General features: G+C 41.1%; 1 protein-coding gene across 1 annotated transcript in view; it reads left to right on the plus strand.

Annotated features, from left to right (window-relative positions):
* The window catches only part of CDC73 (cell division cycle 73), a 108928-nt gene extending 96704 nt beyond the window's left edge, over positions 1 to 12224 (plus strand). The window contains exons 12-17 of the mRNA XM_077332687.1: positions 3564 to 3599; positions 3771 to 3858; positions 5673 to 5834; positions 5919 to 6019; positions 8955 to 9096; positions 10357 to 12224. Of these exons, the coding sequence (XP_077188802.1) occupies positions 3564 to 3599; positions 3771 to 3858; positions 5673 to 5834; positions 5919 to 6019; positions 8955 to 9096; positions 10357 to 10393 (566 nt within the window). The 3' untranslated portion in view covers positions 10394 to 12224. The remainder of the gene's footprint in view (positions 1 to 3563; positions 3600 to 3770; positions 3859 to 5672; positions 5835 to 5918; positions 6020 to 8954; positions 9097 to 10356) is intronic.
* Positions 12225 to 22443: the final 10219 nt, after the last annotated feature.

The following is a 22443-nucleotide window of genomic DNA, read 5'->3' on the forward strand; positions in this document are numbered from 1 at the left end:
AGGCAACGTAATAAACTCAAGGAATATAAATTGTATTAAATAGGGTTTGATAGGGAGGCCAGTTAATTTTTATAGATTTTTCACTTCTGTACTCCTGTCTTTGTACTTTTTAAGACCAAAACATTGAGTTACCTGAAATGGAAGGGTTTTTGCCTCCTAAATATGATTTGAGGTATGTACCTGGAAAGAAGAGGCCAAGCTGGTCAACAGCCATGACAACAGTAGCTAGGGAACTTCCCCCAAGTGTGCATTACATGATCATGTCCCCACACCACATGTGATGTGTCCACTATCCTTTATCTTTGGTTAACGAATTGACAACACTGTGGGATCCTGTTTTTCTTCCCCTAGACTCTAACCCATCAAACGACCAACCTCTGCCCCTTTCCAGCTTTAATAACGATTTGTTGTTGTTTTGTTTTTTGTTGAGTGTACCTTAATGTTAAACATGATTTGTGGGCAGCTTCGAATGTTATTTCAAGTATTGAACCATTATTTATTTTTTGTTACAATTTTAACATTGAACCATGACATCCAGCAAAGGAGTTTGTTGACAGGAATATTTGTCAGTAATGGGGCAAACGCTCCTTCAGCACTGCTCAGACACAGAGGCGTATCCTGGCATCATCTGAGTTGTTACAAATTATTCCAAAGCATGTAGTATATAATACCAGAAGCAGCACATGAAGTTTTCTGTGTATGCATATATTAATGCTGGATCAGTACGTGAACTCTTATGGGCATACAGACATCCCTTATGATATTGTTGGATTCTGGATCACACACAGGGAAAAAATCTCTACTGTTCCTGGCATAAATAGTCTCTTGTGCGGAGGGCAATAAGAATTTGTGTACTATTAGACTATTTCTACCAAATATTTAAATGTCATTAACAGTAGCTTAGATAGGATCCCATAATTCATTAATGGAAAATACTGACCTTTATGGGTCGTGTCTCCCCCCAGCATTTCCAGGTACCGGAAAGTTTATTATCAAAGCTTTGGGACCTGAGTGGCAGGATAGCCATGTGGGTTGAGAGCCTGCAATGGAAGCAGGCAAAATTGCTCCTTCTTCTTTTCCTGTATGAGCAGAGTTCTTCTGTTGAAAGAGGAAGAAAAGGCATATTTTGCCCTTACCTCCTACTGAGATAGATCTGACTTACTTCACATATGTCCCATATGAGTCAGAAGAGTCAGAAATTACTATTTGGTGGGGGTAATAGTGGGAAAATCAGGCATCCTTGCATGGACTTCACACACTCCTTGCACTTCATTCAACACTCTATCAAAAGAAAGAGATTTTGTGTGTGCTTTATTCTAATGTGGCCATTTCTGCAATTGGCTTGGATCCAAATGGGATGGAGTTAATTTGCCTCCCATCTCCTTTCCCCCTGCTTCCTCCCCACACTTCTACTTAAGGTTGGGTTACTAGTGGAATAACACATAATCTAGATGTGTTGCATAGTGTGAAGGGGACATTCTATACCATTACCGTGTTCTTCCACAAACTGAAACGCTTGTACAAGAGCAGGAGAGATTTCTACTGATTTCCTGGTTTGCCAATGCATCCTCCCCCAGGCTACAGTATTCCTATGGTGTCTCAGCTTTCAAACTTCCATTTGTGATAAATGTAGATTCTTTATTTTTCCTTGCCACATTGCTTGAATAGTCTCTTGCAACCTGTGACATTTGAATAATGGGTGTAAATTTCTTCATGGGGGTTTAATTGAGTTCTCATTGTCATGGTCTGTAGGGCAAAAAACTGTAATCCAAAGAGTGTAGAAAGGCTTTTAACCACTAATCCCATGCATGTTTTCTTAAAAGTGAAAATCCCACTAAAATGGGATATACAACCTGGTAAATGTGCTCAGCTTCTAGCCACAGGCTTAACTAGGAATATTTTGCCACTGTCCTCTGGGAAGCACTGAAGAATATTGTCCTGTTACTGAAATGTGGTAACTAGTAATAAATTCCTCCACAAGGTATTGACATGGCTTCAGCAGAGACTTATTCCCATTCTCAAGAATTTTGAAGGGTCATATATTCAAAATTCTTAACCAAAATAAGCCACTCTTGTGTGTGTGCGGGAAGTCCCGGAGCTATATGCTCCGACTCACTAACTCAGGTTCAGTTGTGAAAATGCGGACTGAAGTAAATTCTGAACTCAGGCTATATCTCCATGATGTATACTGCCTTGAGCCAGTACAGAAGGGTGGAATATGAATTAAATGAATGATGATGATACATCTATAAACAAAGAAAGCAAAACATCTTAGTTGGTGTAGGCATCTTCCTGGTGTAGGCAGCAGGTGTCTTTAGCCAAACTTTAATCAGGCATTGCAGAAGCAGATACATGTTTTATTCCATCCAACTTTTCTGTTGGTAAGAAGGGGGGAGAGCCAGCTTGGTGTAGTGGTTGAGAGCAGCAGCCTCTACCCTGGAGAACTGGGTTTGAGAGCATACCCAAAGTTAATTAGTGGTCAAAAATGGGGTTTCCATCATTTAAAACTAACGCCAATGTATTTATACTGTTTTTTTAAAAATTCTATTAATAATCTATGCATGTAAATTATGTCCTGGCTAAATGCTGTATTAAATAAATTCTGATTCTCAACCGGGTTTGATTCCCCACTCCTCCACATGCAGCCGGCTGAGTGACCTTGGGCCAGTCACAGTTTCTGTAAGAGCTCACGCAGCCTCACCTCCCTCACAGGGTGTCTGTTGTGGGGAGAGGAAGGGTAGGTGATTGTAGGCTGCTTTGAGACTCCTTCAGGTAGTAAAAAGTGGAATTAAAAAAAAAACAGCTCTTCCTCTTAGAAGGCTGTGCTGAGGAACATGGAACTTGCATGGAACGTGTGGGATGGGGGCAGTAGTAAGGAGCAGGATTTGGCAAGTTTTCTCAGATGTGGCTTTCATCTTGCACTTCAGTAAAATCACAGAAGAACAGCAGGATGCTTGCTCCTTTCTCTGGAGCTATAATGAGCAGAACAAAAGAGAAATGTTTCATCTAGTTCGTACATAGGACTTGGATCCTGTGCTCTGTTTTTGCTTGCCCAGCTCTTCATTTACTGTTTGAGTGGGTGCTCTGCTGCAGAGGACAATCCTCTTGCTCAAACAAGACAAAGTGTCTTTCAGTGACCTGGAAGCACCAGAGGGGTGCCTTTGCAGTGATAGGAGAGCTGCAAGGTGAGAGTGGAAGCATTGATAGAAAACATGCCAGAGGCACTTAGCTTAGGGCTAATTAAGAGCCTTCATTATCCAGGTGCTTTTCTCCATATACTCTGTACAGTCTGTGATCAATACTTTGGCTGTGTAAGGAAAACAAGAGAAGAAATGAGCCTTCAAAGCAGCCTTGCATGAATTGCCTCACTCACTGGAAGTTATTACTTGCTTATGGCAGATTGGGGTAGAAGTGAGGCCATAACCAAGCGGCTTGACTATGGCTACCTAGTTGGTTTATGATGAAGAGAAAAGTAGTACCAGAATATGTGGTTTCTAACTTAATTTTTTGTTCATTGTTTCACACCAGATGCAAATAGATTGTGTTGTGTGTTTCTTTTTCAGTTTCCCAAGCCAGGCCTCCTCCAAACCAGAAAAAAGGTGAGTTGCTCATAATTTCATAGTGTTTTATGTTGTGAATACAAACTGAGAATTTACAGCTAGTTCTGCATTCTCTGACAAGGAATAGTAATGATGATGATTGTGCTTTGTTAAAATTGTATCTGTTACTTGGGTGTCGTTGTTGTTTTTAAATGCTCTATCTCTTTACAGGATCTCGAACACCCATAATCATTATTCCAGCAGCTACCACCTCTTTAATAACTATGCTTAATGCAAAAGATCTTCTGCAGGATCTGAAGTAAGTAGGTGATTGAAATATATACTTTATAAAAGGCTGTTTCTTAAGATGTGGAGAAAGATTGACATTCCAGAACACTATCTACAGTTTTGTGGGTATGTAGGGATGGGCAGTGAAGAAGGGGTGTTGGTGTTTGGGAAGGATCTATGCTGTGTGCAGGATTCTGGAGTTCACAAAGAATAAAATGAAGGTATATTGAACATTCACAATGGATGCATAATACCTTTTTGTGAAATGCGAACATAGCCTATACTATTTCAGTGATTTAGCAGTCTTGCTGCATTCAAAGAGTAGACTGAGCTGCTTCTCATTTTTTACTTTTAAATTTGGGGGAAGTGTCTCCCCTGTGCATGTACTTCTCCAACACTGACTTCAGGTGCAGACTCGCATGCAGGAGAAAGAATCCCAGATCCATCTAGCCTGGCATCCTGTTGCCGGTACTGACCAGCCAGTATTTCTGTAGATAGTGGTACTGCTATAAATATCTAACAATCTTTGTGGGTTTCTGGATCCTGTAAAATTTGTAATGACTCTGTGACATTTAATGCTAAATGTAATAACAGCCACCTTGTAATTGTGACTCTAGAAGATTGGCTCATCCAGTAGACTTCTCTGCACATTCATTCCTTCACTCTCAAAAACTTTCCCCTTCCGTTCCTTAGTTATCACCCAACTGTGATAAGCGTTACATCTAAGTCAGTTCCATACATAAATCTCGAAATCTTTGCAAAGAGCTTCAAAAGCAAAAACATTTTTTCTCCTGTCATCTATATATTTTGTAGTCAGTGAAATCTTATTCATTTGACTTCTCAAATCCAAACATCTCTTCACCAGACTTCATAACTTCCCTACTGCTGTAATTATGTGTGGCTTGTTACGAAGATCAGCCTTGAAAATATTCACACATTTTGCATTTGAGCATTTCACATGTGTCATTGTGACAGAGACCGTTGCCATTTGATTCATTGCTGCTACTCAAGTATTCTGAACAATACTGAATTTAAATATATTTCAATTTATGGGCCCACGTCAATTATCAGGGGCTGGTATCTGGGTGATGTGCAGCAGGTGATAATGTCCTTTTTAACACTGAATAGCCAACAAAGAGAGTAGAGAGGGTGAGAGAGGAATTGTTTTTTAATGTCTTTTGTTACTGTATTATATTATTGTATTTTATTGTGTATGTGCTTTCATTTTTGTGAATCACCTCAAGACTAGTTGTGGGGAGGGGCAGTCAAATAAATAAATATTGCAATTAATTTCAGTTGTGAAACTTTTGCTAGATGGTTTATTTCCAGTTAGTATATTTATGGTCTAAATCAGGCTTTCTTGATGGTCCTGGGAAGGTTTCCCAAATGGGTAGGAGTTAATTTTCTATATATTTGTAAAATTGGTTAAACATTTATCAGGTGATAAGACCACATATGGTCATGTCAACCTCCCTCCCCCTATGGCCAATGATGGCCCTGAACAGGGTGGAAGGGGAAGGGCCTCGGGTGAGCATGTATGCAGCTATGGTTCTCAACCATATTCTGCATGATTGCACCACTTCTGGGGTTTCTCCAAGCCTAAATAATGTTTCAGGGGTTTCTCAGTGGTAAAAAAATTAAGAAAGGCTGGTCTAAATAAAATTTGAAATGGTGTATTTGTTACTTTTTTGTACTGGTCTAAGTTGTTGTACTGGTGTTGTTTTCCATTGCCTCAGTGTGATGCTGATCCAGTTTCTGACTAACATATAGAAATGTCTATGCTTACCTTGTCTTAACCGAATAAATTAGTTCTAACCTATTCATTCTCTTATTTTCATCTTGAAGGTTTGTGCCATCTGATGAAAAGAAAAAGCAAGGCTGTCAGCGAGAAAATGAAACTTTAATACAAAGAAGGAAAGACCAGATGCAGCCTGGTGGAACCACCGTCAGTGTCACAGTGCCATACCGTGTGGTTGATCAACCTCTGAAACTTATGGCTCAGGACTGGTAAGGGAGGGTGCTCTCTTGCTAATGATGGTTTTCAATTCAGAAGCAGGTTGACTGTTCAGTGCTTTTCTCCTCTTTGCTTAGGGACCGCGTGGTAGCCGTCTTTGTTCAGGGTCCTGCTTGGCAGTTCAAGGGTTGGCCATGGTTACTACCTGATGGATCACCTGTTGACATTTTTGCAAAAAGTAAGCTGTTTCACCTTTGCATTAATTCTCTGACATGTTTTCTCTCTGAACAATATATGATATACAGCTGCAGGAGCGCTTCCTCTACAGGCTCTTTTATTGAGCCACAAAAATACTTCAGTATGATGTGGTTATGAAATGTCCTTTCAGCTCCTGTTGATCTCTAAACATGCACCAAAGTCCAAAGTTAACCCCATGTTCTTCCACAGTAAAGATTAGCAAAGATTTAAAGTTTCTTACTGTAGATTGAATACAATTTTTTAAACAAATAGTTGAAAGCTGGTCGCAACGAAATCTAAGAAAACATCTAAATGTAACATGCAAATCCCAGATTAGAATGCAACTAGAGTACATCAGACTATTCCACAATATCACTTTATCCTGCCTAAAATCCTGTAAAGTGTCACTCAAACAAACCTTAAAATAGTACTGTCTTTATCCTTTGTTTTTATCCTGTGTGTGTGTTTTTTTTCCAATCTGCAGCTCTCAACCTCTTGCAAAATAATTTCTTTCTTTTTGGACACTGCACCAATCGCTTCTGTAGAGAATAATCTCTTTTATCCCTTCATTTCAGGGATGTCTGCAAGGAAGTGAGCATTTGAATGGAAAGGTTTTTTTGTGTGTTTTGGCATTTTAAACCAACATGAATATTTTATCTGAATGCCATTTTAAAGGTCTACTTGCAATTGCATGTTAATGCAAGTCTATTGAACTTGAAGGTCACTTTTAGTGGATTGATTCTTGTTCAATACTTTTTGCTCCTAATTCAGAGTGTCTGTTTGACATTCATAGATTTCTTTTTAAATGCATATATCCTTGATGTACTTCATAAGCTTCCTTTAAAAGGAAAAGTTGCTTCAATGTGTTCTGAGATTAGTATTTTATCTTACATTTTGGAAATGTCTCCGATACTTAAAGATAATGCACTTAAACACAAGGTTGATGTACTTAATACAGCATACTCTTGACGCAAAAGAAAAAAAATATTTTTGATTGGAAGAAATTCCACTATTAGGCAAATTGGTGTACCAGTTACCTTTTCCATGTGTTTAATTGTTCCGTTTCAGCTGTATGTAAACTGAAGACATGGTTAGATGAGGATTTGTGATGATGATCCTAAGTTCTAGTTCATAGGTTACCTGCTGTTGCAGGACTGCCGCTGAAAAGCCTCTCCCACGTGGTGGGTACCTGCATTGTGGAGGTAAAGTACTTAGGCTGATTGCCTGATACACATAGTGATATCCTACATGAGCACTGTTCCGCTAAGAGAGAGCAGAGACATCCAGATTGAGATCCTCATGACCCATCTTCCTACATTGCATTGTGGAACAGAAGCTTTTCAGTAGCTGCTGCAGCAAACATTATGATAGTTATGCATGGGGCAGAAAGGCCGGGCTGGTGGCAGCAGGGCCAATCCCCAATTATGCACGATGTCGCCACAATCCAGCCGTCTCCTAGCCCTGGCCCGAATCAGGGCCTCAGATAGCCCACAATAAGGGAACGCAGATACCTCCGTGTTCCCTGTGTTGCTGCAGTCACCATCCATGGCCCTGCTGGGCCAGCCTCAACCTAGGGTGTCCCTGCAGGGACAGCAAACACCCCTGGCCACCTTTGCAGAGCCACAAACCCAAATAACGGCATGCCACTCTCCTGCCATTGTTTGGACCCAACATTGGGGCAGTCCACATACACTGGGGCATTCCTTCCCCCATGCGTTCTCGGGAAGCGGTGGAGCATGTTACCCTGCTGTAAGGAACAAGCAGGAACCCAGCGCATCCACTGCCATGCATAAAAGGTCTATGAGAGCCAGGCTTAGGCTTTCTTGTTTGAGATGATGGAAGCTATCTAAGATTATCCTACTGTGGTCAAGTCTGTGAAAATTCTTCATGATTCTCTGTAGGAACTTAACCCAACTACACAGGCTTCTGATCCAGGTCACATGTGGCATACAGGTTGCTGTAAATTTTCCTGAAAGGCCACTGAATTCAACAATGCTGCGGTTTTGTTTTGTTCAAATTGTTTGACCCTACAGAGCTAATCCTGTTAACCAAAGTAAGTCTATTTTGGAAGCTACAGGGAAGTGGTAACTACATAGTATTGATAGATTGAATGATTGTGAGCTGCCATGAGCCAGTCTGGCTGAGAGTGGTGGTCTAGAAATGTAATAATTAATATAATATCAAGGCAAGAATAGAAACCATACTGCTTTCCCCTAAACCCCAGATGCAGGGATTAGAGGTAGGAACAGTCCCCCAGGAGGCAGCATCTATATAATAAAATATTTGCAATATATAGACCTATATCACCCTTCCTCTAGACTGACCTATATAATTTGCTCCATGCATAGACACACACACTCAGCATCTCCCAAGTTACCATATCCTGCAAGATTAAGATCAGTGCAATGTCACAAACTTCTTTGAACCTTTGCTTGCTTTACCAAGGGTGGCCAAACTGTGGTTCTCCAGATGTCCATGAACTACAATTCCCATGAGACCCTGCCAGCATGTGCTGGCAGGGGCTCAAGGGAATTGTATTCCTTAAAATTTGGCCACCCCCTACTGGAGTCAAAATCTAAAGTTCTCATCAGCACACCACGGTAGTTCTGGAGCCTTGGGAATATGTAGAACCAGCGGCAGGCTCAAGATGGGTTTGTATGAAGGCTCCATTTGTCTTGTTATATGAATGCGGTATATTCCTGTCCTCACGGTAACAGAAGCTTGAGTGTTTTCACCAGCACAGGAATGCCAGCTCATATGGAGACACCACTCAGTCCTGGTTCAGTGGCCACTGATGTTGCTGCTTGCTCAGGAAGGAGTTGCACGTGTATGAAACAGCTCAGTATCTTGTCTTGTACGTCTTAAGCATAATCCTACCGAACGGCTTGCAGGTACTGTAACAATTACCACTTTCCTTCCCTTCTCTGTGTTCATAGTTAAAGCTTTCCACCTCAAATACGATGAAGTCCGTCTAGATCCAAATGTCCAGAAATGGGATGTAACAGTGTTAGAGCTCAGTTACCACAAACGGCACTTGGACAGACCGGTGTTCCTACGTTTCTGGGAAACATTGGACAGGTAAATATCAAGCTGGAATTTTTTAAAAAGTTACGCTGGTATTTTTATATAAAGGTGAAGAGGTACGTATTGAAGGTTGCAAGGAAATTGCTCGTCTTAAAAGTTCAGAAAATAACTTGTCAAGGCTTGCCTACTACAGCTGTTCAGGATTAAAAAACCTTCTGCTGTTTAGGTTAGTTTGCCTCACACTTGTTGGCACAATTTGTCCATCTTTACAAGCTATATGTAAGAACACGTGTGGCATTCAGCTCCCTGGCTGTCACTTAACTTGCACAGAATGGCTGTACAGACCTTCCCATAGATCCAGTGGCTTCTGAACGCAGCACTGTGATGAATGAATGGGCATTTCCTCTACATTTATTCGGTAACTCCATGACCCCTTGCATAATATAAATATTATTTATTTATTATTTTTACACCACCCTTCCTTCGTGGGATCAGGACAATTTACAGCATAAATAACAAAATATAGTCACTATCCTAAAGACACTAAGTTGCAATTGTTAAAATTATTAAAATTATATTAGTTATAAAATCTCAAGTTGTAATATAGTTTTCTGGCCCTAGTTTGCATTTGCTTAGGAGTATTTGCCTTCCTCAGGAGCAGGGGTTGGAAAGATGGTAAAGGACTTGTAAAATACTTTAGTGGCATATGGTGTTATAATCTTATCTACTGATGTAGTTAAGTGTGTGTGTAGGGAGGCCAGTACCTTCAGTGTTTTATGGGCCTCAGCCATAGGCCTGGTGAAACAACTCCATCCTGCAGGCCATGCGGAACTGTTTTAAGTCTTGCAGGGCCCTGATCTCACTTGGGAGGCTGTTCCACCAGGCCGGTGGCAGGGCTGAATATTTTATTCATTTATTACATAATATAAATCCATTTTAGCAAATCATAAAGCTTGACATAAACTCACCCTGCTGGATGCAGCTTTCAGGCTTGTGTGCAAACAAATATTTTTAAAGTGTTCATATTTTCATTTAATGCAAGCCAGTTCGTGCCGTCTTCATTTTGGAGTGATCCTCACCATAGTGAAAGTTTACAGCAGAAAGTAGTTAATAGGGAGATATATTTAAAAGTTAATCCTACTGTTGTCATGAGGCAATGGTGAAATACCCCCATCTAGGCATCATGTGAAGGAAGAGAAAACATCTCCTTGGTTCCAAATGGTAGCAAATGTTTCTTGATCCTGCCACATTCCTCAGTAGAGTTCTTACATGTCGGTGACTACAGTCTTTTCTTTCTTTTATTTAATATTGCAGGTACATGGTAAAGCACAAATCTCACCTGAGATTCTGAGTTTGGAACTGCCATTTTGTTTTCTCAAACCTTGGAGTCAGGAATCTGGAAGCTACTCTGGTCTACAGAAGAGAGTTCTCCCTGTCCATATTTGTCAAGAACAGTTTACAGATAAAGAAGGGAGCCATCATTGAATCTTTTATAAGACCTTGTTGAACCGCTGTATTGCAATGACAGGCTGACAGCCCGTCATCATTACAAGCAAAGGGTTTTGCTTAAAACTTATTTTTTAATAATGTAAGCCTTCTAGCCTGCAATTCAAATTGTATATTTTGATAGCCACCATTTCTCCCCTATTTTGTTAAATTGGCAGCATTTTTACTATTTTTTTTGCTTCCTAATAGAACATAAGTTGATTTTCACAGAAGGTTATGAACGTGTGTGTATGTATATATAGGTGTTCTAAACCACTGCGCTTCTGATCATAGTTCTTGGTTCTCTGCTTTGTTTCCCTTATGAAAAATTCTGTTGTGATTGGTATTATCCTTCTAGTCTAAAAGAACTATAGGAACTAAGTAAAGTGAAGACTGCTTTAGATTAATCAAATTGTCAACCTGTATATGTACTGTATATTCTTTCAGTCTTTGGAAAAGGGATGAAGAAAATCCAGAACTACTTCTTTTTTATGATACTTTAACACAACTGTTAACAAAACATTATGAATACTTTTGAACTATAACATCCTCCATGGAAAATTCATTCAAATTGTGTGTGCATATAACCCACATTGAGGCATATATGGACCTCTGTATACACAAGAATATACTTAGAACTGGAGGGTGTCTTGGATTATTTTTTATCATGGAGATTCCAAAGTAGAATCATAGAATTGATTCTTTGAATCCTGGTTGATGTAGACTGTGTTTTTAAATTCTCTTAGTGTTATGGGAGCCATGGGGGTATTGTTCTTTCCACGCTAATGTATAACACAAGAAACCTTTGGACCATGTGGAGAGGAGTCCACAACTCAATTCTTTTCCCCATGTTCCCGAGTCGCTAGTAACCCAGTTTTTAAGGGTTAACATTGGCGTAGGGAAGCGCTGAATCATAAATCTCCCCAGTGTAGTCCATGGCTTCCCTTGTTACACCCTAAAGGTACAGGAAAGTTTAGTGGTTCACACTTCCTAGGTAACATAAGAGCCTACTCTCGGTGGCGCAAATCCAGACAGTGTCACATTATGGTTATGACTGGCTACGCTGACTTTCCAGCATTCATATGGAATAGAAACTTTGCAGTAACCAAAGAGCATGCTTGCTTGACCAGGAATCGCCATAACTAAGGGAAGTGAGTGCTGGTTATTTCCATGATGTTTGTATTTTATAGCATAATTGCTGAATGCCGCAGACCAGCGGGCAAACAAAAATTCTCCTTAGCATATTCTTTTGGATAGCTTTCTTTTGGGGTGAATAAGCCACGCATTTCTGCCTTTCAATACCATGATTTTATGCTGTGCAACTGAGGTGTGACAAAAGTAAAATATTCTAGATACTCTTCCTAGTTTTGCTTTTTTCACTTTCTAATTGGTTCCTTGTGTAGCATTTCCTAATGTGAAATGTTAAGGTGTTTCTTACTGTTTCCCTCCTGAGCTACAGGCTTCGAGGAGTCTATGGATACTTTTCATATTTATTTCTAATATACTTAAACTGTGATTTCTATTTTGTTTTAGTTCGAGCAAGAATCAGTTTTCCAACCTTTCAATGCTTTTTTTAAAGTGATGTTAAGAATTCACATTGGTAGTATTTTTGAAAGCATATCACAATAGAACTTAGTTAGATGAACCAAATCAGGATTGGAATGTGTTTTTAAAATAAAAAGGGGTTTCAGAATCTCTCAACTGACTCTTCCTGCACTTTATTTTTTAGCATGGTGAGAATCAAAGCTTCTTTTATTCTTTACTCTTACAGTGATAATGCAATTAGAAATGTTAACACTGTTTTCTAATAGGCACAAAAAAAACCCTGCCATGTGAAGAGGCACTGAGAGTTTTTGTGGAATTGTAAATGATAATAGTATTATGTATGTGTAGTGCACTGTTCCAAGTAGAAATGTAATATTTTGCTATTTATGACTCTGAGCTAGAAGCCTGCCTTTACTACATCTGGATCTCATGTCATGAACATTTATCTCTGTGGGAAGGTGGGTCCATGTAGAAATCCCCTTACATTTGTGTAGCTGTAAAGTGAATAATGAAAGGCTTTACATGTTCAAGATATATGCACAAGGGTCTTGCTATGCAAGAAGCTACTACTAAAATCCTCTATGACACTGAAGTGTACAGTACAGACTCACATGAAGTTTAATACTAACAGTGAGATGCAGTTTTTAAAAAGTTAATAGTGTTTTTAATGGGGAAAACCTATAATATGAGGAATTACTGAGAGTTATTATAATTACTAGAGGCAAAGACCATTGCAGCCACAAATACAACAGGCACTAGCCTATACACCTGCATTGTGATCTTCCTGGGTTCTGGCCCTCCTTGTCCCTGCTCCCCATTCTATCTTGAGATCCAGTGTGGTGAAGTGGTTAAAGAGTAGCAGACTCCAATCTCAAGAGATGGGTTTGATTCCTGACTCTTAATCCATATGCAGCCAGCTGGGCTGCCAGCCTCCAGGTGGGGAAGGCCTGGAGACCTTCAGGAATAACGGACTGATCTCCAGGCAAGAGCTGGAACTGACCTGGAAGGAAGAAGGAAAGAAGGTAGGAAAAAGAGAAACAGAAAGGAGAGAGGAAAGGACGGAGAGGCTCATTCTATGAAGGCAAAGGGGTGGCAGGTTACAGTAGATGAGCGATTGAGATGTGTCCTGCATAGTACAGGGGGTTGGACTAGATGACCCATGAGGTCCCTTCCATTATTCTATGATCCTAAGGAGAGAGAGGAAGAGGAAGGAAAGATGGAAGAAGGAATGAAAGATAGATACAGAGGGAGAGAAAGGGAGAGAAAAAAGGGAGAAAGAAACAAAGAAATACAAGAGAAAAGGAGAAGATGGATGAAAGGAAAGATGGTAGAAAAGGAATGGAAGGAAGGGAGAAAAATGAAAGGGGAGAGGAAAGTGGAAGTAAAAGGGAGGATGAATGAAATTATGAAAGAAAAAGTGAGGGGCAGGGAGGCCGAAATGATGAAGGAAAGAAAAGGATGAAGGGAGAAAGCAAGAAAGACAGGATGAAAGAAAGGAGGGAAGGAAGGCATCAGTTCAGGATAAAGCAGCTGCTTTGGAGGGGCACTGGTCCTCCTATCCCACCACCCTACAGTAGTGTCTATACAGGTCACCTCTGTCCCTATCTTCCCATCCAATCCCACATCTTCCAAAGTTCATGCTGGGGGGGGGGGTTACCACTTTCCTGCCACCTCCAATCTCCCAAAGGCTAGGGAAGGCTGCTGGGGACCTGCCTTCTTCTCACTCCTCCCCCCACATCTCATTAAAGGTCAGGCTGCTCAGGAAAGGCCGTGGGGGAGGGGCTACCACTTCCCAAAGGCCAGGCTGTTCAGGGAGCGCCATAGGGGATGGAGTGCTTCCTTCCCAGCCACCATCACATCTCCCAAAGGGCAGGCTGGACAGGTAAGGCCCTAGTGGGGGCTGTCTTCCCACCTCTCCACATCTCCCAAGAGCCAATCTGGGCAGGGGAGGCCACTGAATCCTTCAGCCCCTCTGAGAGGAGGGAGAGTGGAGGAAAGCAAAGAGTGCTCCAATGGCTAGCTGCAGGGCCATGAGGAGGTGTTGTGAGCCCAGGCACTGTTAATGAAGACTCAGAAGAAAAGCCTTGCCAGGAGCTTCCAGCTTCATACAATCCTCCAGTGAATGAGATCTTAGCCCAGCCAGATGTTCAGCAGGCTTTGATCAGCAGGAGGGAATGGAGCTGCAGATAAACTTGAGCTTAGATTCCAAAGTTGTTGCAGGAGCTCCTCATTCCTCTGCCCATCTTCCAGCTGCAGCTCCCTGCCTTTTCAGCCCACCTGGCTTACATGAGCCAATTAAGCAATGCCAGCTATGTGCTGGAAGAGAGCTTCAGTCTAAAAGGCACCACACCACATTAGCAAGATAGGCTGCTGACAGCCTATACTAACTTGATTCTGGAAGGCCTGGATTGTGGACAGAACTTTGCAGCTAAATGTGACTTATTCTTTCTGTTGATTTATGTCCTTGGTCTGCCTGAATGAACTCTTGACTCACTGGACTGAGTTAAGATCCATTGCATTCTGTCTGTTCCTTGGCATTTCATTTTTGATATGCTGATTCTCTCTGCCTTCCTGTCAGCTCATCTGTGCCTCCTTCCAGCATAGAGCTAAAACCTGAGACAAATGCAGAAAGCGAAGGAAGCAGCTGGATTCCCTCCCTTGCCTGAGGGAAGAGGAGGGTGGGAAGAGGCTGAGGATGGGCAACTTACCAGCAGCAGGGTCTTTGAGAGATCAGCAGGAAGAGGAAGACAAGGACAGATAAGCCCCACGATTGGCCATTGGGAGAGGCCAATCAGGGAGGGCCAGTCAGGTAAGGAGTGAGTTGTCTGCAAGCTATTTGAACTTTGCTATGTTTAGTGAAGTGATAGTGATGTGTCGGTTATGACTAATTTACTTATTTTCTGTTTTATTCACCAGCATTGGGTACTGGAATCTTTTTGAGGTAGGGGCTTTCCCAAGTCCTAAGGGGAAATTGGTGGAAATCCATAAAACCTTAGTTTAAACAAAAAAAAGCTCAGTATATAATTTGTTCAAAGAATTTCTAAAGATAGAGAAAGGATGTTGCTTTCTATGAACCTCCCAAAGGCATCTGTCTACCATTGGAAACGGTTCCAAGTGCTTATTGAGTGTGATCCAGCAGGACTTAACTCTGTCATAACAATATAAAAAGTATATGTAGAAAGTAAAAGCTTTATTAACCAGCATGTTTGGTTTGGTTGATTGGCATCCCCATGGATGCTGATTAAGAAGAAGAGTTGGGTTTTATAGCCTGCTTTTCACTGCCCGAAATAACCTCAACGCTGCTCACAATTAACTTCCCTTCCTCTCCCCACAACAAACACCCTGAGACAGAGCTTTGACCGGACTGCTCAATGAGAACAAGCACTATCAGAGCTGTGACAAGCCCAAGGTCACCCTGCTGGCTGCATGTGGAGGAGCGGGAAATCAAACTTGGCTCGACAAATTACAAGTCGCTGCTCTTAACCATTACCACTACTCTGGCTCTCATAACAAACCTTTTACTGGGTATTGCGCCTGACATAGCTGGCAATAGAAAGTCCTCCTTGTCCATGTCTTAAGCGGGGTTCCACTATCCTATGTAGTACACTAGGTAGTTATGCTGTGGAAGCTTTGATAGCACCAACTTTGGAAAGTGCTATCAAGTTTCAGTCAACTTAAGTCAACCATGTTTTCAAGGCAAAAGACGTTCAGAGGTGATTTGCCATTACCTGTCTGTATAGTGACCCTGGATTTTTTTTCATTAGTTATTTATTTATTTTTGAATTTGTATACCGCTGCTCTCTGACAGGTCTCGCGGCGGTTTATATGATAAAATATTAAAATACAATAAAACCCCATAATTTACCCAATTAAACAATAAAGCAACAGGCAGCAGCGGTCACATCAGTTGCATTTCCTCAGCAGTATACTATCCAAATACTGCCCAGGGCTGACCCTCCTTCGTTTCTGAGACTTGATTAAATCAGGCTCCACTGGGCCATCCGGTTAGGACTGATAGCGATCAGCTCAATTAAATGATCCCAGCACTTTTTCCCCACTGGTCAGTCTGCTACATTTCTCTGGATCTTGTTCCAGAAGTAGAACTGGTCCGTGCTGCACTTGCAGAATGCTGCACTTTGCTGGTATAAAGACATTGATATCTTTCTCACCCAAGGTAAGCATGGATGCTTCCCTGGTACAGAATTTGTAGGGAGGGATACCGGAGCTGAAGTTGGTATTTCCATATTAACCAGTTAGTACACAAACAGGCCTGTGGGATGATTATGGGGTTTCCTATGTTGAAGAACATAACTTCAGAAGCTCACTCTTCAGGGTCTGTTAAAATACTATAGTTCTACTTCTTTTTGTCTAATAGAACCAAGATCACAGATCCTGAAACAGTAACCTTTTTGTTTGTGCTAATGGGAGGAAGAGTCATACGTGGTGATTGTAATTGTAAATCCTTTAAGAACCTTAATCTCTGACTAGGAGCGATGCAATTGATGCTGGATAGATGGTTTCATATGAGCATCCGCTCTGTTTTTGACATTCATTTTCAGTTCAATCGATGCATAAAACATGCTGCTTGTTCTCTGTGGAGGCTGCAGAACAATTTTATTGGTACAGCTTCTCAGTCTCCTGCCCAGTGAAATATGCCTTCGCTTGGTAGTGCTTGCTAACATTCCGTACGTACAAAACAGAAGCTGGCCAAAATTAATAGCTTAGACGGTGATTTTAAAATTTAATGTGGCGGGGCTACGCTCATTTTAATTCAGGAGCTATAACTAATGCCAGGCACTTTATTAAAGCAATGCGTTCATAAAAAATTAAATACCCCCGCCTGGAGGAATTTTTGGCCTAGCAGGTTAAAGTTCACCCAGAATGCCGGCAGCAATTGTCAATGGTACAATATACCATGTAAATCGGATTCTGTGAAGTCACATTTTGGCTGTTCAAATAGCCTTATGATGAACATTGCAGTGATCTGTGTCCAGAGGTTTCATTAGTGAAAAGAACACAACACAGGCATCCTTAGTTTATTAGAATTGTGCTTTGGCCATTTAGCTTGGTTGCACTGTCATCCTCCTGCACAAAGATCTTTTCAACATTTTCTGTAGCTTATAGAGAACAGTCTATAAGAAACATGGGGCGGAATTTCCCATACGTTTCTTCAATGTGCCCCTGATCATTTCAGCATGACATCTGTTATCTACATATAATACAGCCTATGTGGGAAACCTACTGCGGTGAACAATAATAAGAACTCTGAAGAAATGGGATTCATGCAGGGAAAGAAATCCTGTGCTTGTAAGAATCAGAATTGGCAAACCAGATTTCAGAGTTACCTTGGAATCACCTATAATGAAATTCAGACTACTACAATAATATAAATGCATATTATTATATGAGACTGAGCCAGTTCTTAATGCACAGAACGATATTTAAAATCTCTCTGTAAAAGTACCACTTCTCCCATATTTAATTTTGGTCTCCTAATTTCCTTCCCGTCCTATTTCATTCAAAGCCAGTGGATCAGATAAAAATGCATTATGTGGAGTCAGATTGCTGGTTCATACAGACCAGTACTATGTACTCTGAGTGGCAGCAACAGTCCAAAGTCTCAAGCTGATCTTTCGACTGGAGAGCAAGCCTATTTAGTAAAGCCTTACCATGCATCCTTCCTCAAAGAGGATTTATCCGTGGAGCAATTATCCAGGACAATGTTCATTCCATATAATAGACCAATTGCTTAGAGAAATTCTTGTTAGCACTGATACAGCAACTTAACTCATCCATTAAATCAGTTCTGAGGATTGGAACTAGGCATGTGTGCCTCAGACCTCTTCGGCCGAAAAATGTCCGAATCAGGACTGCTTCAGACACAGGTAGGCCAAATATAGTCCCAAATGGCAAATGCCATAGATTTTTATGGCCAAATCACAGCTGTCCAAATTGTGATTCAGACATATACGAAGTGATTCGGCCATTAAGGTCAATGGTGCCATTAAAGTCAATGGGAATTTTCCCATTTCCGTCTTCTCCGAAGTTTTGGGGGGGGTGAGTTAGAGATTCCAAACTTTTAGGGTAGCTTGAAGATCCCAAACTTTTAGGGGGTGCACATGCCTAACTGGAGCCATGGTCTAGATATGACTATTTTTTTCAGCATTGGAAGTCATGTTAGAAACCTACCTTTAGATGGAAAGCCTTTATTTATTTATTTATATTTATTTATATTTTTATACCGCCCTTCCCTACGGCTCTGGGCGGTTTACATAAGACATTTTTCAACATTCACATAGAACACTATCAAAATTGATTTGCATATTGTTTTTATGGCATCAGGAAGTGTCAAATAGTTAGTATACCTATTTTATCTGCTTCAACAGGTTGGGCATGGGTTGGGCATGACCAAGTTTTTCAAGCTATTTTACAGAAATATATTAATGTGACAGAAATATATTAATGCTGCACTGGGAACAATCAGGTTTAAGTGCTTAATTTTACTTTATCTTAATGCTATTAGAAAATGAACTTAATGAGTAGATGAGGAGGTTGGTTTCTAGTCATGATCATGTTTTTTTGTATAATGGAGGATTGAAAGAGCTTGTAATGAACTTTACGATTACTAATGTTGCCTGAGGGATGAAACTGGATGCAACAAACTGGTTGTCCTGAACACAAGATAATTGATATGAGGTGAAAGACAAGAAAGGGAAAATAGGGAGGCAGTGCTACCTAGAAACACACAGGGGTACTCATGAGCATTTGAAGGAACCTTTGGTCTATGCTTGAGTTGGTGCAGATGGGTTATAACTCAGATAGGGATCTGGAGTAGCAACTCCAGCTGGAGCAGAATGCCGCTGTTAGGGTCCTCACTGGTACACCTTAGAGGGACCATATTCAGCCTGTGCTGAGGCAGCTGCATTGGTTCCCAGTCCTAGCCTGGATCAGGTTCAAGGTTTTGGTGTTGACCTTTAAGGTCATCTGCGGCTTGGGTCCTGCTAATCTACTGCAGGTCCCTGGCCCTAAATAAGCATACCTGGCCTTAACCTGGGCCAGGGATTTTCAGTCCTGTCCCCGACCTGATGGGAATGAGCTCCCAGGAGAGCTAAAGGCCCTGACAGAGCTGTCAGAGTTCTGCAGGGCCTGCAAAACAGAGCTCTTCCACCAGGTCTTTGGTTGAGGTCAGAGCCAGGAACAATGGGGGACCCTCCTCAGGCTATGTGATAATATCCAGTATACCCCACCCTGGGAGGGAGACGGCTGCAGGGATGGGGGGGAGGGACTATACTGCCAATGTTGGTTTATCTTTTTAAGCTATGGTCTGTTGTTCTGTTATGGGATGGGGGTTTAATCATGTTTTATGAGGGAGGGTTATATTGTACCCTCCCATGAGTCTCCGGAGAGTGGTGGGCTAAAAATCTAAGAAATAACAATAAATGAATAAGACAGTATTTTAACTTCAATCATCATTACTTGAACATAAAAAATAATAGAAGAAAAATCAGGGGAATGTAAGTAGATCAAAAGAACAATATGGAGTTTTTGGGGAATAAGCAAACTGGATGTTTCCTATAAAAACGTGTCTAGAATTCACACTGCCATTTCCATGTGGCTCAGAAGCATCTGCAATCAGGACCACATTTGCACCAGAGAACAGGATACTGCGGTTCAGGCACCTTTTCCATGTGTACAAGATCACTATTCCTGTTTTGCAATTCTCATTACTTTAAAAGAACAATTCCCATATGCAGTTCTATCTCAAAGTATAATGTCAACAAGGGCAGACACTATCACAATGGATATTTTTGGCTATTCATTTCGTATACACAGGGGCTATGGTGTACTACCCTCTGGCACATTCCATTAGGGTTTAGGCCACCTCTGTAGCATTCACAACCGGTCTGCCACTCAATTATATCAGTTAAGCTGCAAACCTAAAACCTACATATACAATTTTAAAACATTCGTCTCGCACTATTGCACAAATTCAAAGCACATTGTCACATGGATGAATAGCAAAAAACCTGATAACAAAAATAACCCTCTTGGGGTCTGCTTCACTGGTCTAATATTTAAATACACTTGTAGTGTAATAATTAGGACTATAAGGTGGTAAAAAGTATGAACAAAGAGGCTCCCACACTTACAAAATATGTCCAGATATACCTCTTGGAGCACCCCAATTCCACCCTTATTAAAGCCCTTTCTTAGCCTGAGTATCTTTGCATGTGTCTCATAGAAAGTAGGGAGTGATCCTCCATGGTGAGTGATCTTGTTATTCTCCCATGTGGGATTGCACAGAAGCCACAAAGATGAAAATACGATTGCACTCATCTGTAACTTGTTCACCGCGTGGTCTTCTGTGCAGGCATACATTTCTCCCTCCTAGCCCTGCTGTGAGCAATTTTTGTCTGGTAATTAATAATGTTCTGTTTGGTGACAGAGAAGGAAAATTGTGGGAGGAGTCATGTCCTCACCCGCATCATCTGACTTTTGGGTGGGAAAGGCTGTGCTCCTCTGAGGGGAGGTAGGACTCCTGGGAGTTGATTCAGAAGACCACTCAATGGACAACAGTTACAGGTAAATGCAAATGTGTTTACTGGAGAGAGTAAATAAATAACACTTCTTACCTCACTTATGGGCTTTTCCACATGCCAGATCATTAACCTCTACTGTTTGGTCCTTGTGTCTGAATTGCATTGCTGTCTATTGCATCCTGAAAATAACTTACTGCAAATATTATACAAAGTACTATAACTAGCACAGAGTTTCTCAGCCTTTTTGAACCTGCAGACACCTTTGAAATTCTACCATGGGGTGGGTGCAATTACAAAATTACCTCTGTAGGAGGTGGAGCCAACCAAAAAATATTTGTGAATGAAGTCATACATATCTCTAATAATAACTTCAACATTTTAGGCAGAAGTTCTGTTTAGCAGGATGCCTTTTAAAATGAACATGCTTAAATATGTGTTCTTACATACATAAAGCTTACATTCAGTCACACTGAAGATCCTTGTGCTATAGTGGCAGCTGCTCCTGAAGCAAATTTTTTGTTTAAAAAAAATGCCAGTCAGAAGTCCTGCTAGGCAAATGCCCCACCTGACTGTTCCCCCTTTACTGGATGAGTGGTAGGAAAGGGTTTGGTAGATGCCATGGCACCCATCCCCACCACATTAGGGATGCCTGCACTAGCATCTTTGGTATATTCCTTGTACTGCACCTTCAAAAAAAGTTGAGTAATTATGCATTTATGTTGGGGGCAGTGGTAAGAGTCTGTTCCCACAATGCATATCCACAGTGCTTTGTTTGTTTTTTAAAAGGGTGCTAGTACTCATATAAGAGGTTGCCCTGATTTCTACCAATGCCATGCTCCCTTTGCAAATCCCCACTCGGCTGTTCCGCTGGCATCAACAGGGATTAACTGTTCTGGATTGTGCCTTAGAGTTGTAATGATGCAGTTGCTGTTCATCCAATGGTCAACTTTCTTCAGACTTTGCTTTGATGTTCAGCTGGAAATTTCAGCACATTTAGCAACCCAGAGAGTGGCTTATCCCACAGCTGAGAAGATTCCTTTGAAATCTGAAGTTGCTCCAAGGAATGAGAATCTGAGCTGAAGGCTTCTTCCAAGTTTTAAAAAGTAAACCAAGGAAGGGGGTGTTGAGAGCATCAAAGAAGCCATGCATGTTCTGAGCCACTGGAGGCAACTGTGCTTTATTTTAAGCTGGCTTTGTACTTATTTTCCAGTGCTTTCAGATCTGAAAATTACGGAACATGTAGGAAAGTTTCACCATTATCTGAATTGCCCAGAAAGAACTCTGCATTGCAATGGGGGTTGGGGAATCCTTTCAGACTCAAGAATTACATGCTAATGAGACTTTCTCTTCTGTGCACACTTAGAATACATGAAACTTGTACTTAATAGAAAACAATGGAATGAAAACAATCCTTTTGTTCTCCTGTCTCCCTGTTACCTATTACATATTTGAATTTATCACAGTCAGTGTATATTTCTCTAGGCAGATTATTCACTCTTACCAGGAGTCTCAAAGCGGTTTAGAATCGCCTTCCCTTTTCTCTCCCCACAACACACACCCTGAGGTTGAGAGATTCCTGATATTACTGCTTGGTCAGAACAGCTTTGTCAGTACTGTGGCAAGGCCAAGGTCAGCCATCTGGCTGCATGTGGAGGAGGAGTGGTGAATCAAACCTGACTTGCCAGATTAGAAGTCAGCGTTCCTAACCACTACACCAAGCTGGATGACTACGGGTGTGTAAAATTCAGCAAGTCACAATACCTCCTCTACAATGCATATTGGACTTATGAAGTATTCTGGAATTTTGAGTCAATTCTATTCTATTCTATTG

Source organism: Paroedura picta, chromosome 4 (assembly GCF_049243985.1).
Source record: "Paroedura picta isolate Pp20150507F chromosome 4, Ppicta_v3.0, whole genome shotgun sequence".
NCBI lineage: Eukaryota > Metazoa > Chordata > Lepidosauria > Squamata > Gekkonidae > Paroedura > Paroedura picta.